Raw genomic sequence first — 17,461 nt, 5'->3', positions numbered from 1 at the left:
GGATCGAGAGACCAAAATAGATGTTTTTTGATCATGGCAAAACACAGAGACAAAGTCTGACAGCAAATAAGAATCATTCGGCCCATCTTGTCTGCCCATTTTTAATCACTGCTACCTCCGACCCTGTATCATCGTTTGTTTGTTTTTTAAATGTAGGATAGCCTTATGTCTATCTTGCCCATGTTTAAATTCCCTTAATGTATTAGTCTCTACCACCTCTGCTGGGAGGCTATTCCACCTATCCACACTAGCCTTTCAGTGAAATAATTTTTCCTCAAACTTCCCTCCACTTTTAGTGCATGAACTCCTGATACTTCTGCTTCCCTACTGTATCATGTCATAACCATTTATATAGTTAACAGCTTCTATCATATCTGCCTCTCCCAAACACTGCCTAAAAGACCTGCCTTCAAAGTAATTTGAATATTTTTTCTTTCAACTTTGCCAAGTGGCATTTCTGTTTATCATTCTATTTGCTTGGCATAGGCACTCAGTTGGTACCCATCGCCAGATCCGCACAGTGTACTGTGGCGATGTTACAGTATAATTAAACAGTCGACTGTTTAGACTGACGGGCCTAAAACATTTTGGCAAGTATAAAAGAATCCATTTATTTTTTTCCAGGGATAATCCCTTAGAATGTTCCCACATCATCCAATTTACTGTTTTAATAAATATAGAAAGTGGGCGTAAAGGAGGCGAGACTTGTGCAGATAGAAAAAAAGCATTGCTCTCATCTGGTACCAATATAGTGCTGGCTCCAGGGCTTTCCTACATCATTTAAAAAGAGCTTTCAAGCAGCAACAGCTCCTTGTACATGTGCCTCAATAGAAACTGATTTTATTACTATTAATTTTACAGGAAATACTCTAGACGTCTTTTGCATTCATCTGTGTCTCTTGCTAATAATCAATGTTACTTTCTGGCTGAACAACTGCAGCGCTGGGATGTCTTCGGTTAGGAGATGGAGCTCGTTTCGTCATCCCTCATTTTGTAAAGTGTCCTATTAAGATATACAGATGAAGGGTTGCAGAAAAAGGGCACAAAAAACAAAAGTAATAAAGTTGTCTAATAAATTTTAAGAAGAGAATCAGGACATCCATGGAACATAAAGGATATTCATGTTCTATAGCGATTGTAATTGTGTAATGAGAATACTATTGGCTCTGGATAGTACTTTACCTATTATTATTTTTTATTTATAGGGCGCCACTAAGTATCCGTAGCGCCGTACAGGGACAGACAAAAACACGATACAGGGTGAGACAGCAAGATACAGTTAACAAAAAGCACAGTAACTCCGAAGCTCAATCTACAGCTAGATGAGAGGTGAGAGCCCCCAGCGAGAGGGGTAGAAGGGCAGGAGGACCTCGTGGAAGAGACAAGGAGCTGAAGAGCAGAGATAAGGTGGTGGAGAACAGAACAAGGGGAGGCCCTGCTCGAAGGAGCGTACAATCTAAGGGGAGGGTAGGACGGACAGAGACGCAATGGTAGGTGGAGGGAATGGCGAGAACAAAGGCAGAGACGGAGAGGGGGGGAGAGGAGAATGAAAAGTAGGATGGTAAGAGGGGGACACGAAAGAGGGCAGAATTGGGAGGGGGGTAGGGGGTCAATTAGGTGGGGGACTGAAGGGCTTTAAGGAAGAGGTGGGTTTTTAAGGCCCGTTTAAAGCTGGACAGGTTGGGGGAAGTTCTGATGGAGCGGGGGAGCTGGTTCCAGTGGAGGGGGGCAGCGCGGGAGAAGTCTTGGATGCAAGCATAGGAGGAATTATTTTACCTATGAACTTTTCCTGCAGAGCCTTATAGGCCTCTGTAACACATGTTTGCTTTGCTCCTGGTGGATACAGTACAACATGCATTAGATGTCACTCTTTGCAGCAGGATGGTCCCTCAGAGGAACACTAAGGGAGGAGGGGGACAAGTCATCCAGCTTTCTTCTAGACAAGTCAGCAAGGAGAGGAATTTGTGGAGGAGCAGGTATCCTGGGTAGGATACAATGGAGAGGTCTGAGAGTGTCCTGCAGCAGATAAGTGCTGCATCCGTCAAGGCAGCTGGAGAGACAGCACTCATTTGTGATTGGATCTCTCTTCAACACTTTTGGGTTGAGTGTAGTTAAGCAACGAGAGAGCGCTGACTTATCGCTTCGAGTATCCTATTTGTAAAGACTGTATGACCAACTGGGAAGGGCAATGCTTGTCCACCGGTACCTATACTTTGTAATGACATTAATACCACCATATTTCCTCTTATAACAATAGCACAGTGAGGATGCACTATTGAGAGGAGCAGTATGTGAGCGTGTATGTGGTGTGCTTATCAGGTCAATTACTGTCGACCAATTTGAATTTGCCGTCATTCAGGTCCAGGTGTCGAAAAGGCCTCAGCGTGGTCTGTATGCTATACTGTGTTGTATAGTCCTGCGATTTCATCGCATCAATTACTCCCACTCATATACAATGCATTTCCCACTTAACTCTAGTTTACCCAGGTATTTGGCCTTTTACATACCTGCAACCTGTGTCCTACTGGACAAAGAGCAAAATAGGCAGGGATCCCTTAGATTCATGGGACTTGGTGTCCCAAACATCCTTTTTATATTCCGGTGATACTTTGTTTCATTCTAGGTACTTTTTTTTCAGACAAAATGCAAGAACCAATGATTGTGCTGGCCTGATTGATCTGTTGGCCTTCATTATACAGGCATAGTCCACTTACAATGCTCTGTGCATAGCACTCCCCAGCTTTCTGTTCCCCATAGCCCCTCTACTGTGCACTATTTTCCTCTGTTTACCACTATTGTTATATTGTACATATTTACATCTTCATTTCCAGGCATCTGTTCACAATCTTTTTTTTTTTGCTAACGCAGAAAGAAAGGTCTGCTGTTTTCTGTCATACAAATTAGACATCTAGTGCTAGATATGTAAAATAGACTATTGATGGGAACCATGATTCTCCGTGTTTTACAGGCTCTCTGTGTGGTGTTTTATTAAAAGACAGACTTGGAATGTTGCATCACATTGATGACACACGACAGACATCGCTCTTATGCTCTGTCAGAATACTGAAAATCTCTGATGTACGTCAATGTTAAAGTGAAACCATAGGGGCCTATTGATCCAAAGCCCAAAATTCCACACACTGGCAATTAGCTTGGTGTCTACTAGAATTTTAAAACCAGAAAATAGCTCTTTCGCAGGCAACTTGCACATGGCCATAGGAGGTAACCAACAATCATAGTGGGCTGTGAAGGGCCATATTATGCAATCAAGGTATTAGTAAAGCCCCTACCCATTATTCATACGAGTAAGGTAAACACAATAAATCCCCACAGGATGTATATGAACTTTTTTTTCGACCTGGGAGGCAGATTGTATTGATTAATGTAGCTCTCCCATTACATAAAATAAAACTTATTTGAGCTATGTACGTCGAGAAGCTCCATGCAGTTTGATCACTTTGGATGGAAAAAATTCTATCCAATCTGTGTTCCCAGCAATTTGTCGCCACTTATTTAAGAGTATGGAGGGGGTTGTGGAGCAGCTTTTTGTTTTATAATAAGTAAATAAAACTAAATGAATTTTACTATAAATATAAACTTTAATCTTATTGTGTATACTGTGTTCAAAAAGTTCAAAGAATAGTTGATCATCAACTGTAGTTTAAACCACTCCGGTACAGAGAATCTATAAGCAGGAGCAGCGGAATATCTCCATAACGAGAGGCAGGATGGCGCCCCAATTTTTATTTCCCAGGTGGGCGATGTACCAGCTTAAGTTGAGAGTCCGCGCTCTGCAGAGAACAGAGCACCTGAACAACTGCAGCTGTTGTGTGGGAGTGGCACACGCGCAGTTAAGCCGCTTCTGCACTGTAGAGTACCAAAGGGTCTTCACGGTACATGTTCTTACACTGGAAAGAGGGTGCAGCTGATCCCCCCGCACCAGCATGGTCTATAAGACTTCTGGGTGACATCATTTAGTGTCCAGCATTACACATGTACTCCAAGGAGGACATTCATTTACAACTGCTGTGCTCTCTCCTGGAATTACCCCACTTACCAAAGCCCTGGCAAGTAGAGAAGTCACTGCAACTAAGACACTTAAGGCCGTACTTCCTCTAACTGAGATTCCATTCAGCCAGTGACGTTTGAGATGCGGCATTTGATGAATACCGCTTGGAGCGAGCAAGAACACAATCATAATGCTAACTTTTAACTTCCAAATAGCAATTTGTATTTTCTTTCTAATTTTAAATGAACTCAAAATACAATACACAGTAGTGCAATACAAAGATGCAAATAAGCCAGTCTAGTAAACTTGTTCCAGACAGAACATCTGTATTCAACAGCAGTAAAAGTGGTCCTAATATTGTACAATATTCTGAAACATTTAATTATATCTGACAAATGTTGTAAACCTGGTTACAATCTGTGCAACCAGAGAAGCAAACTGTAACCTTTATGTAGACAGGTGATGAATTCATAGTTTATTACCTCCCCTTAGTTTATTAGTCCTCTCTTTACTCAACATAATCATAAATGATTAATAGAGCATCACTGCTGAAATACCAGGAGAGAGAACTGTATGGAGAAGATGGGACTGTATTTTCAACTGTACGCATTACTTCCTCAGCATGGTAATGGAATTGCAGTGTGTTATAAACCTAGTCTTAAAAACTAGCAATAAAAGCACTTTTTTTATATACCAAAGAAAGAATTATTCCAGATGAAATTGCCAACATGGAGTGGAAATACTATTGTTTCGTTGGCGATGATTCACTTTAGACGTGTTACAAAAAAAAGGAAAACCCGTTATAACCATATAACAAGGGTACAGATTTTGGGGAGGGGTAAGGTTTTGTGGCACTGCAAATAGGAAGGAACCTTAAAGTAATCACGTGTTTAGCTACACACTTACTTATAATTATCGTCCTCAACAAACTTCTGAAGCTCCTCGATGTACCGCACTGAGTTCAGGTATTTCTGGACATGGGGCAGCAAGTGTATTTCTGTGCAAAAAAAAACAAACATCATAACTACCACCCCACAAACACCACGACCAGCATATCTATAGGTTTATTTTAGCAATGGTGCAGTATTTATAAATACTGTTGTATGCAACCGTTTATACATCCCTGGTTTGGGGCATGTTACACCAACTCTCTAATTTTACTGAAGTTAAAACAACTTATGCAAGGTGCAAACTTAAACATCTCTGCACATTTAATGCACAATTACTCTGTATTTGTTGAATTTAACAGACTGAAAAAAATAATGTGAATGTGGCATATGCAGAAGTTTGGGCACCCTTCCAGGTGATTGATGAACACTTCCTTTCTTGCCTCATAACGTGATTGACTTGTTAGTCCTTGAATTTGGCCAGAATAAGAAAATTCAAGCTTAATAAATACTCTGATTCGTCTAACCTCACGATGTTGCATCTACTCAGCAACCGTGGGCTCCTCTAAGCGGCTAATTGTAGAATTAAAAATAAAAGATAACTGATTGTTACAAAGAAAAAGAAAGTCAATACATTATGTAAATGCTCCCAGTAAGCTGCTACATATGTCACAATCTCATTGTAGAGTGCTCATTAAGGGGTTGTGCCCCCCCTTTGGACATACCCATTATCTAAAGACACACCCTAGCCCCCATATCTTTTGGGTGGTTTCCTGGATTCCAGCCACACACTCCAGGGCTGACAGCCAGGAGAGAAGACTGTCACTGGGAGGAAAATTTGATCTATCCTATATTTGTCTTTATTTAATTTATTCTCTCTTAGGTATGTGAGGCTTACAGGTTAAAGGCTAAAAGGAGCCATAGAGAAGGCAACAAGACCTAATCACACAGACTAACTCCTAGTTGATAAACTTCCTGACCACCTGACAAGTGAATACTCACCATATTCACAGGACTGCTGCAAGTCGGAGATTATCCTCAGGATGTTGTTCATTAGATTGGATCTCTGCTCGTTCTCCAGGATGCTACCTGTAGATGGGTATGCAGAGTCTATGTATGTGAGGTCTGAGAGGTAAATACCTGTAAAGGAGACAAGGAAAACATTCTCAATGACATACTGTAAAACATATGCAAGTCTACAATATTATTGCAACACAGTACAATCCCATCTTATTGGGGATTTATTACAGCCTTTTGATGTGTGTAACCAAACTCTCTACTTGCACGAAAAGCTTTCACACATGCGGACTAGGTTATACAAAAACATCATTCAGATAATGAAAACAGAATTATGAATGTAACACCCGGAGACTGAGTAGGAGCTGAAAAATGAGGCAATACGCGCTCAAGGGTAACATGATCCAGGAATACAATTTTACATTCAAGGGTCAGTGTCTCCCAAATGGGTAAATGCTAAAATCAGATCTCAATGTGACTTTGGGAAAGTGATGTTGCCTCCTCACAAGGTATTAACGCAGGTTTATAAGTTCTACAAAGCAGGATATCTGTATCCAAAAACTAAATATCTACGTGCAATACTAAACACACACTAATCATTTGGAAATGATAGCTGAAATAGTCGTTTATCTATGGAAGAAAAAAAAGTATTCATACAATATATATCCTGGACTCACACAATTAAAACCCACAAGCAACTCAAAATCACTACTCTAACCACCACCCACCACAAGGTAGCATTTGAAAGATAAATAGATCAGCGATTCTCAAATTGTCTCCAAATGACTGTTGTAGTTTTGTGTATGAAATATTTGTGTCAGGAAGCATTATACTAATCTTTCTTCAGGTGACAATCTGATGAACGTTTCCCCACAGTCAGTAATTTACTGACAGTTCTCAATCTTTGCTCTAGATTCCTTATACCCAAGTGTTATAAGCAGCGTATTCTGCTAAATTAATCAAGTTAATGTCAGATAGAAAGGAAGATTTTGCCCGCTACTATATACATGCAAACTGCAATGGAGTTCAACTAGAAAACCCCCAGAAAAGTGCATACAAATAACGGTTTTGCACTTACAATAACATTTTATTTAAATGTTCTAACATTGCCTTCAGTAAATATATAAAAATAATCGCTTTTACAATAAAAGTTCTCTTCTCTCGCTAGTTCCATGAACAAATTACAGCAAATAAATATCTGTGTGTGACCTAAGTTACATCTACCGTCTTCTATTGTTTGGAAACCTTTGTAACTGTAATCCTATGCCTCAGTCACTAAGTGTTGCTGCCCTGAGATCATCAAGAATTGCCTGCAGCATTTTAAAAGTAAAAAAGGTCCTGAAATGAATAAATTATTATATGCAAAAATATTAGATAATTTACCAAGACTACTTAATAAAACGTAGCTATGTCACCTGTGTGCTGGGCCATGCTTAAATACTGGTATTTAATAGACCACCTTCCTCAAGGGTCTAACAACTTATTTTCACATGATGAATGGGAAGTGCCTAATGTTATCTAAACCACATTTTACAGCCCTTAGATACTGTACACAGAACACTGAATTCCACAGGGACAACTGATCTATTTTATACATGTGTGTTATAGAGGATTCTGTATAAGATATTTCTAGAAATATAAATCACATTCAGTTCTTGTTAGGACTGTCAGATAAAATAAGAAACTGGATGATCACCACATTATATGGATAACAATGACATTGTGCAGAGACGGAACGAAAATGTGAAATAAAATAAATTGTGATGGCACATTCTGGATGATTTCATCTCAGTTATAACTGTGCCAGAAGATTGACTCGAGGATCTGTATAATCACAATAACTAAGGAACCCACCAACCCCAGCCTGCTCTGAATCCTTATGGTAACCACACATGCAATGATTTCAAACATGTTAATTGACATTATGCCTTCTTAACATAGAACCATATGTAGACTTATGGAATATAGTGAATAAGATCCTACCACAAACTGTTAGCAAGCACAGATCATCACTTAGGCTAGGTTCCAAAGTGCCGATTGTCGTTTCATTTGGTTGGTCGTACGGTTTAATAATCTTGTTCCAATCGCCTTTCGATCATGTAGTGTGTATGCATTCATGATCTCCACAGCGTGTACAGAGTCATGGTCTTTTTAGCCGATGCCGGCAATGAACATGTTCCAGTGACAAATGTAGAGTGTGCTGTAGATGGAATAGTTTCTTCATTTGTTCTGAGACTGAAAATTTTGTTTGAGTCACAGAAGCTAAAAAAATTCACAAGGACATTTGGATAGCTATAACAAGGCAGTTTTAATCAGTGTGACAGGAATGAATAATGAGTGACTATTGCATACTTGCCAACTATCCCGGAATGTCCGAGAGACTCCTGAAATCCGGGTCGGTCTCCCAGACTCCCGTGAGAGCAGGCAAATCCGGCAAATACCTGGCCAAAATAATGCATTTTGCGGTGAATCATGTCATTTTAGCCCCGCCCCCGCATCAGAACATAATTTCCTATGCGGGGGTGGGGCCAAAATGATGCAATTGACCACGCCCCACCTCTAGTCACGCCCCCTGTCCAGGATCTCCCAGACTTTAGTGCCTAAAAGTATGGACTATTGTGATGTTGTTCTTTAAACAACTAGAGGACCAGATGAAGAGCACAGATCTGGAGGTAAATCGTGTCAGTGTGTACGCATAAATCACCAGAGCAATCGGATCTTCAGTGGTTCGCAAAATCGTTGTAGACGACACGTTGGTTGGAAAATTCTTCAGTGTGTACCTAGCCTTAGTTATTACCATTCAATCTGCTCACATACTTTAGATTTGTGAATGATTGCTTGAGTTAGAACGCATAATTTTAGATCGTTAACATGACAAATATGTAGCAATAATCTTATACTCTCACCAGAAGTAATTGTAATGTAGTTATAATTGTGTGTGGCATAGCTCTACTTGAATTTGGCTGAAATCATCTTAGCAATATCAGTACAATGCAAACACTATCCCAATAATGCCATTAGCCACCATGATGATTTTAGGATATAATCCTTAAGGTATATGTTGGGACATACGTCAGATCGGTCATTATTCCAGAACCACCCACCAGTAATTTTAAACCCAAGCTTTACCTAAATGCAATTTTCTTTATATACAAATCATTGATATTCTGCATCCCTGCCTCTGCCAGTAACGGACACGTCTCCAGGGTTTGATACTTTTTACATGACTAGAGTTGATCACTGCAATGCATCCATAATGCTGACAGTTTTGCCTTCCCCAAAAATTTGGGTTGAGGAATTCTTTACATCAGACCAGCGACACGTTACATCCTGATCCATTGGGACTACAGTTATAAATATAATCAATGTTTATAATCTAACGTTAATCCGGGATTATAAAGAAAGGTAAAAGAATGAGCACCAAAAAACAATATTAGAAAGTTGTGCAATCATATGTGGGACATTGTTAATGCATATTGGAGGAATGTATACGTGTACAAATCACAGCAGAAACATTCTGTTATGTACCATCTAATGTATCAGATTCATCAAACAATGGTTTGTGGGGCCACGTGGTAAAATCACGTGTCAGCTGGCTCTATATTACAGGTTGGCAAATGAGAGGCCAGCAATAGCCAAAGTACTCAAGAATTCTGTGAACTTGGAACTGTGGTATGAAATAAATCAGATTGAAGTGCAAAGAATAACCAAGGGTCATCCAGTAAGACTTTATATATACACAGTTGCATTGTAACCCAGAAGTCCCACACTGTACTAACTGCAATTGCCTGAATCATGTGTTTTCTCTCAGGTTTTATGGTCCCGGCAGACCATGTTAAAGGACTTGTGGTCTCCCCGATAGTGGCTTTTTGATTTAGTGCAGCATATAAAAGCCCACAACTACATTATACCACTCAGCCGCACAACTATTTAGGTCACAACATTGTCATAGTAATGAAGAAAAAAAAAAGTGTTGAAAATAAAAGAACTCTAACAGATAAGTGTTTACCTTGCCTGGCTATACGAAGTTAGACAACTAAAAAAACCTCATACATTCCCTTACTTGTGTAATGCTATTTGCAAATGAACAGCTTTAAAAAGAAAGCAAGTTAGTAAATTATTCTGTAATCCCCAGGAGCTTACAGTCTAATGAGTGTAAGGGCAATACAGAGCAGGGAAAGTGGGTGACAAACTTAGCTTCCAACATATCCATGTCCAGAAAAACACATTTATGATCACTTTTCTTTTTTGAGCACTAGTTCGTAAAACGCATTTTAAAAACATGTGTGAGGAACAGAGTGTTAAGGTTCTCTATATTTTTACAGCACAGTTAGGAGCCACATGATGTCATGTTTGCATGGCAGGGGCCCACTGAGAGCTGACCACAACGCTCTGTCCATTAAAACATGTGGTTAATCAACAGCGGAAATATACATTGAGTTCTGTTTCCTCCAAGCAATTTTCTGGCCAGCTTCTCAATCAATACATCCTTTACTGTAGTTTTCAGATGAATTAAACAGATGACGTGAGACCGAGAAATCACACAAGCCTTGCCTGGGAATATAAAGTCAGACCAGTGGAAAAACTATTCCAACAACGTATATGTACAGTTATTTGTGTCATACTATTTGCACATGCATAGCTTTAAAAAGAAAAAATAATAAACAGGCTCTTCAAACCAATACGTGGCTAAGAAATCAATCTGTAATGCCTAAGAGCTTACGGTCTAATGGCAGGCAGAGCAGTACTACCAGGGACCATTTACAAAGCTGCGATGAGCCATAAAACAGGAGAAACCAGCTGCTTTGGTCATTGCATCAATCTTCTCAACTTATGAAGGGGTTAATGCAGGAGAAATCAGAGATATCTCCTGCATGAATGTGCTTTTGTTGGCTACCACAGATCTCTATGCGATGTTAGTCAGTGTCTCCCCAGTACCTATTTCCCGGGTGTTTCATCTGGCTGGTTTTACTTGTAATCCAGCTCTTGAAACCAAACATAGTCCTATGTAAATCATTGATTCTCCTAATATAACAGGAACTATGTGAGCACTACAGTCAACAGTGTGTGTTAGACCACTGACCACCAGTCTGACCAGTCCTGGCAGGTGTGGCAATGACTTCCAACAGTTTTCATAATTACTGCAAAGTATTACAACTGCCCCCACTCGACTGCTTCTTAATGCCACTTGGCTGGCAACATTTTCTGGGGAGAAAGAACACTGTTTGCAATGAAAAGTAATGCTTTGTAAATTGCTAACAAACGCCATCTCAGAATGGCATAAGCTTACTTGTTCCTACGAGGGCCAGTGGAACCAGAATGGCTTCACATGATCTCCCGCCAGGTCAGGTCCATGTGTGCATGCGCGAACTTTAGCCGTGCATGAACATTTCACTTGTAGCATTCGCACAAGGCTGCCGGTGAAAAGTAAAATTATCTTGTAGGATAGGGTGTTCTATGGTGTCATACTCAATGTTACCTATCACAGAATAATCAGCATAAACAGTAAATAGACCCATAAGAGCGGTAATAAAACCATCAAACGGGACGTTATGTGGTTTGTGACTGATGTGTTTAATGGGTCACACAACATAAAAACAACAATTGCACATCATGGGTTGTATCAATCCAGGAACATCAGAAAAGTGAAATGTGTGCTGCAGAGAGATATTCACATATATGCACAGAAACATTATAGAACATTTTCATAACATAAATTATTTTTAAAACCCCCTAGTTGGTTTCTGTATCACCACAAGCCGTAATCCACACGCAGTGGAAAAACTATCCTCAGCATACATTGCTATTGAGGATCATGTCAGCTGACCTCAACACTAGCTGGAGTAGTGAATACTTTCCTGATGTTTGGCTGTGGATTATAGTGATACACTTTTGTCAGTCCTGGACCACATTGTACATAGCCATCAATAATAGTATGCTCTAAAAACACAAGGACTGACAGCAGCTCATGCCTGTGTAACAGCAGGAGAGCATCTGAATGTTACAGGCTGTGATTTGGTGATATTATGATATTAAACACTATTTAAAAAAATCGCTTTGCTTAAATATAAGACAGCACAGATAAGTTGACTCTTTAATATTTCATAATTTGGTATCTTGGTATCTAGCTTCAGCTCGCGTTCTCCATTTTCCCCAAAACACCAGTTTTTATTTTTCTTCTTGATTTAAGATATTTTATCAAGTTAGCAAGCAAGATCTGAAAAGATACTATCTACTTATTTGGTGAAAAAACTCTTGATAAATAAAGAGCTTTTGATTTCACAATATGTAACTACTCTGAGGACATTGGAACTTAAATACTCATCTATGGTATCAAATTTATTAATAGAAGATAAAATGGGGTCTATATATTAAAATAGTGCAGTGACAATCATGTATTGAACCATAATAATGAAGCAGAGCTGTAATTCACCATTCTGAGGCTACTCAGGAAGCTCCGGCGAATCCCCCCACCCATCCCCAGCACAAGCTCTTTTTTCCTTTTACTGGCAGGTTAGCCAGAGAGGCTTCAGCTGGATCCCATAGCGTTTCTTTACTGCGAAAAACCAAGATTTGTGCATTGCACAAATTCACAGCCCTCATATTAATTTATGGGGACTCCATCAAGACACGTTAATCTTTAATTTCTCCTGCCATAAACCCTTCATAAATTGTGCGATGGCCATTTTACAGGGAAAACCACCGCTTTCTGTTTTAATGGCTGATAGCACTTTAATACATACACCCCAATATGTAGTATATGTTTGCTTGATATATGCTAAGTATTTCTAGAATTGGATAACTATACTGTTATATACATTTATATATCTGTATAATATATATGTGCACACATTGCCTTTATCAGGAATTTTAGATTAATATTTTTTTGATACTTGGGTGCTACTTTACTTTTATTATAATTGGATGTACAAATTACACCTACAAGAGGCAGCCGGGTCTCAAAGTGGAATTTAAAATGGTCTTGGCCTCCTACAATTGACACCATCAGTGATGGGCACAACTGGTATTTTCTACTGTTAAAGATAGATAAGTGGCTTACAAAAAATTAGACAGGAACAATCTTTAGAGGAGGATGGTACATCTTGTTCAACTTTACAGGATGCTACAAGTAGCAGGCAAACTAAGGCTGTATGTATGCATGTATGTATGTATGTATGTATGAATGAATATAATTGATTCACAGGGATAAGTCTCAAGTTATTTAAATTGAGGTTCTGACAAAACAATGCATGAAATCCAAACTTTAACACACCATCTAAACACAAAGCATGCACAAGTTATTTTTATTTCTCATTTAAGTCTTAAATGTAAGTGATGCTTGATCTGATCCCATTTTGGTTGTGTGTTACTTTGGGAAAAGAAAAAGGTTGAGGACCGCTGATTTAAGTTATTGAGTTATATACAGTGTATCTTTGTTTTAAATGCTGTTGACACCAACAATGACTTTAGGCTACTGTGAGCAGACATGCAATATTGTAACCAAAACGCTTTTCCCATCTTGATGGTAGATTTGAATGCAAGTATAAACTACTATATTATAGCTTCAAAGACTAAAGACAAGATGGTTTTAAAAAAGTTTTATGAAAGAATACTAAGTTGAATGCAAGAACAAAGTATGACAGGTACCAGTCAAGACGTGCAGCAGAAAAGGTTTTAACCTTATTAACCGGGCACTTTGAATAATAATAATAATAATAATAATAATAATAATAATAATAATATGTTCACAAACACATGTGTATTCATGTTTATAATGTAATTTTGGCACTATGGTGCCTTGTGCATAATGGAAATATTTTGGAGATGACAAGAGCATGGATGTTGGTCTTGGTGGCATCCAGAGACAGGAAAGGGCGAATCTTGACAATGTTGTGAACATGGAGGCGACAGGAACGGCCAAGGTAATAGAGGAGTGGAGTTAAATTGAGGGCGGAGTCAATAATGACCCCCAGACAGCACATGAGGAACAGGGGAGACGGCAACACCATTAACCTTAAGGGAGAACAGAGGAAGGGATGTGACACTAGGTGATGGAAAGAATCTCAACTTTGGATATGTTGAGTTTGAGTAGTGTCCAGCCATCCAGATGGAGATGGCAGAGAGGCAGTAGGTGAGTGTCATTGGCATAGACGTGATATTAGAGGACAAAGTAGTAGATGAGTTGACCAAGGGAGGAGGTGTAAAGAGAGAGAAGTAATCAAAGAAGAGAAGATGGTCAACTGTCTTGAAAGCAGCAGAGATGTCAAGGAGCAAGAACAGATAGAAGTAGCCATTCAATCTAGGCAAGAGTAAATAATTAGCCACCTTGGTAAGGACAGCCTCAGTGGAGTGGAGAGGAAGCCTGATTGTAAGGGATCAAGGAGGGTGCCAACTGTGAGAAAATGTGTTAAATGGTTGTAGACTAGCCATTCAAGAAGTTTGGAAAGGAATGGGACAGGAATATAGAGCAGTAGCTGGAGAGAGGCAGGGTATGGTATGTTAATGAAGTATCTTGTCTGTGCCCAGGTAGGGAGACTATTGGTTGATTGCTGGGCCAAGCAGTGGGAGGTCTCTCCTGTCTGCAAGAGAAGAGGTATGACCTGACCTCATGAATAACCAGGAGAGATATGAATTGCACATGAAAAGAAAGTCCTTATCTATCTATTTGCCCTGTGGCTCGCTCACTGCAGTCTATATACTCTCTGAAATTGGCTACTCTGTACACATCATTCCCTAGGATTGGTCCAGTAGTTCAAGTGCCAACATGTAGTTAGGGCAGGGTGGAATCTGCAATTGTCTCTATATAACGAGCACATATTGTGCCTGTGTAACATCTACAACATTAAAGTGAGTGTTGAGTGTATCAGCTCCTGTAAGAGAGATCCTTGAGCAAACAAACATTATTTATAGAAAGATCCTGCACTATTCCTGCAATGTGCTTATACCTGCTGTATTTATGCAACCTACAGATAAGAGGTAAGACTCTCGTCCATTCCCCAGCTGACCTGTGTCGAACTCAGCACATACCTGCTACCCAGCACTCCTAATCCAGTGTAACCAGCAAAAAGTGGTGCTGCACAGCTACACATACCAAGAGGTTCAGTAGGAGTGGTCAGTACCAGCAGTTACTGGCGGTAGACGACATTGGAAAACCAACCACCTAATAGGGTGGCGAAGTGATTCCTTTCTGTCACACAAAGGATCTACTGAAAGTGGGGGGATAATCCTCTACTGTGAAGCAGTTTATCTACTCACTGAAGATCACAAATCATTGTATAAAGATGCAGCACAATATCCTTCACAAATGAAGCCAGGGAGAATGAGGAACTGAAGTAGTTTGAGAAGTAAAATGCAAGAACACAAACACATTTCAAAGCTATTGGGCACTTCCAACTATAAAAAAAAAATGCAACAGGTACAACCACTTCAGTAGGGACAGGACACCTCACCTTTGTGATGGTGCAATACTGAAGTTTGTATATGTAAGTCTGCTGAAATGTCACTTTAGGATAGGTGTAGGGATAGTAGTTTTAGTTGCATTAAGTATATCTGCACCACCCTCCAAAGCAAGGGCACAGGCTTAGCTTATGCCAATTTGCTCCCTATCTTGTGCCCCATTCCCCCACATCTGATACACCTTTCCTCAAGTTATAGCTACTCCTTCTAGCACCTCATTGTTGCCGGGTTCGGTTTCTCACTGATGTGTATTGTGCAGTTTTGCCTATATTGTATTGTCCTGTTATATCATGTACAATTTTACTGTGTGTGGTGCAGTAAACACTTTCTTACAAATAAAAAATAACAAAAAGATAATGCTAATAAAATATTAAAGTAATAATTGATAATGAAGATAATAATGAAGAATAATGAATATAAAAAAATAATATTTGCATAGTTTGAACCTCTCCAAAATGATCTGCCTAAAATCAATAACACCATATGATCGTATCAACTAGATAGCGCTTGTGTGCGCCAGAACAGTGATCAGCCAATTATCTATAGTCAGCCAAATTCTCTGCTACTCCACATGAGGTACTTCAGCTGAAGGCCAATGTTCCAACCTCACAATTTTGTGATCTACCATGTCACGGCTGCTGCATATTGTGTTTTTGTGTGGTATCTACATGCACAAAACCAACCTGTCTGTGAGTCAATCCATTAAGTCATATTTCCACTGTGGCTCGAAAAACACAGGTGACTATACAAATAATTGATATCTACGAACAATGTAAGTTCCCACCTGAACATGGGTCAGAGAGAAAAACATGTAAAAATCAGGATATTAGATTTCCAGTCAAGTTTACTTTGATCCACAGGAGCAAGTTATTCACAGTGATCACAGAGTACATTGGTCACCAGCATTTTCCATGTTGTTTTCATTTGCCTATCCATTGGCAAACTGCAGTGTCTGATCAAACCACGACAGTGTAGTCAAGTCACAAAAAAAATCAAATTTACTATACGCGTGACTGGATCACTTGTAAATAACTTTTTGGACAAATTTATTTCAAATAGTGGTGCACCAATGTATATCATTGCATATGTACTGATTTTTGTATTAGAAATGTATTGATTTCTGATGCAGTAGGCATATGTTGGAGAAAATGTGTTTTTGTAAGAAAGGAAATCCCATGCTAAATACGCCTTTTCATTTGTGAGTGACCAAGACATATTTTAGCCTGAATGCACAGTAGGGGAGCCGTTCGACTTTCATCCTGTGTCGTAGAGATAGCAAATCTAACAGTAAGTAATTTAGAAAATCACAGATTGATGCAAATTTTGTTTAAATTGCATTTAAATCCAAGTTTAGAGGACATATTGCATGATAATATCTCTGACTTTGTGGTGCCAGGTAGAAAAGGGGGCTGGTTTAGACCATTCAAACATGTGTGTCAGAAACAGTATTTAAAGAGCTCTGTTTGACCCCGGCTGTCCTGTGTCGAACCCAGTGTCAGGGTGTCAATGCTCTACCCGCTACCCAGCAGTCCTGATCCATAAGTAATTGGTCAGGAGCTACCAGCCAACCCACAGCAAAGAGGCACTGTAGCAGCTATACTAGGTACCCCAGAAGTAAGCGGTTCTAGGCTCCGTGAAGGAGTTTAGTGGTGGCAGCGAGATTCTCCGACAGCTATTGCACAGTTGGCATTTACAGTCGGCGAGTGTCTGGTGGCAGGAGACACCAGTAGGAATGGTCAAGTAACAGTTTGTTACTGACAGTGAGAAAGAAACTAAGAAACTGTGCAGGAAAAACATCCCTTCATTTTTCTCCCCCCCTACACACCGGGTGGTGAAGACAGACCATACGGTCACAATACTATTTTCTTTAAACCATAGAGAGAATATGGTCAAAACCAAAGTACGAAATGACTACTGTAAAAATATAAAAGATATTGAAAGAGTATTAAAGTTTTAGGTATTCCCAGGAATTAGTCAAGATCATAAATCTACTATTTTGTCAGTTTAAATATATTAGACCTGATTTATTGCGTACTGACGAAATAAAGATGACAACATTAACACATTGTGAATACCACACATAGGAGGTACA

General features: G+C 39.5%; 1 protein-coding gene across 8 annotated transcripts in view; it reads right to left on the bottom strand.

Moving 5' to 3' along the window:
• The window catches only part of RALGPS2 (Ral GEF with PH domain and SH3 binding motif 2), a 136,029-nt gene that overhangs the window by 33,022 nt on the left and 85,546 nt on the right, over positions 1-17,461 (bottom strand). For all 8 annotated transcript variants that reach the window (XM_075182227.1, XM_075182229.1, XM_075182228.1 and 5 more), the window contains exons 9-10: positions 5,899-6,036; positions 4,916-5,006 (exon numbers count right to left, since the gene is read on the bottom strand). In XM_075182227.1, the coding sequence (XP_075038328.1) occupies positions 4,916-5,006; positions 5,899-6,036 (229 nt within the window). The remainder of the gene's footprint in view (positions 1-4,915; positions 5,007-5,898; positions 6,037-17,461) is intronic.

This window comes from Mixophyes fleayi, chromosome 8, assembly GCF_038048845.1.
Source record: "Mixophyes fleayi isolate aMixFle1 chromosome 8, aMixFle1.hap1, whole genome shotgun sequence".
Taxonomy (NCBI): Eukaryota; Metazoa; Chordata; class Amphibia; order Anura; family Limnodynastidae; genus Mixophyes; species Mixophyes fleayi.
The sequence above is the reverse complement of the archived record's forward strand: the minus strand, read 5'-3'. Positions and strand labels throughout refer to the sequence as shown.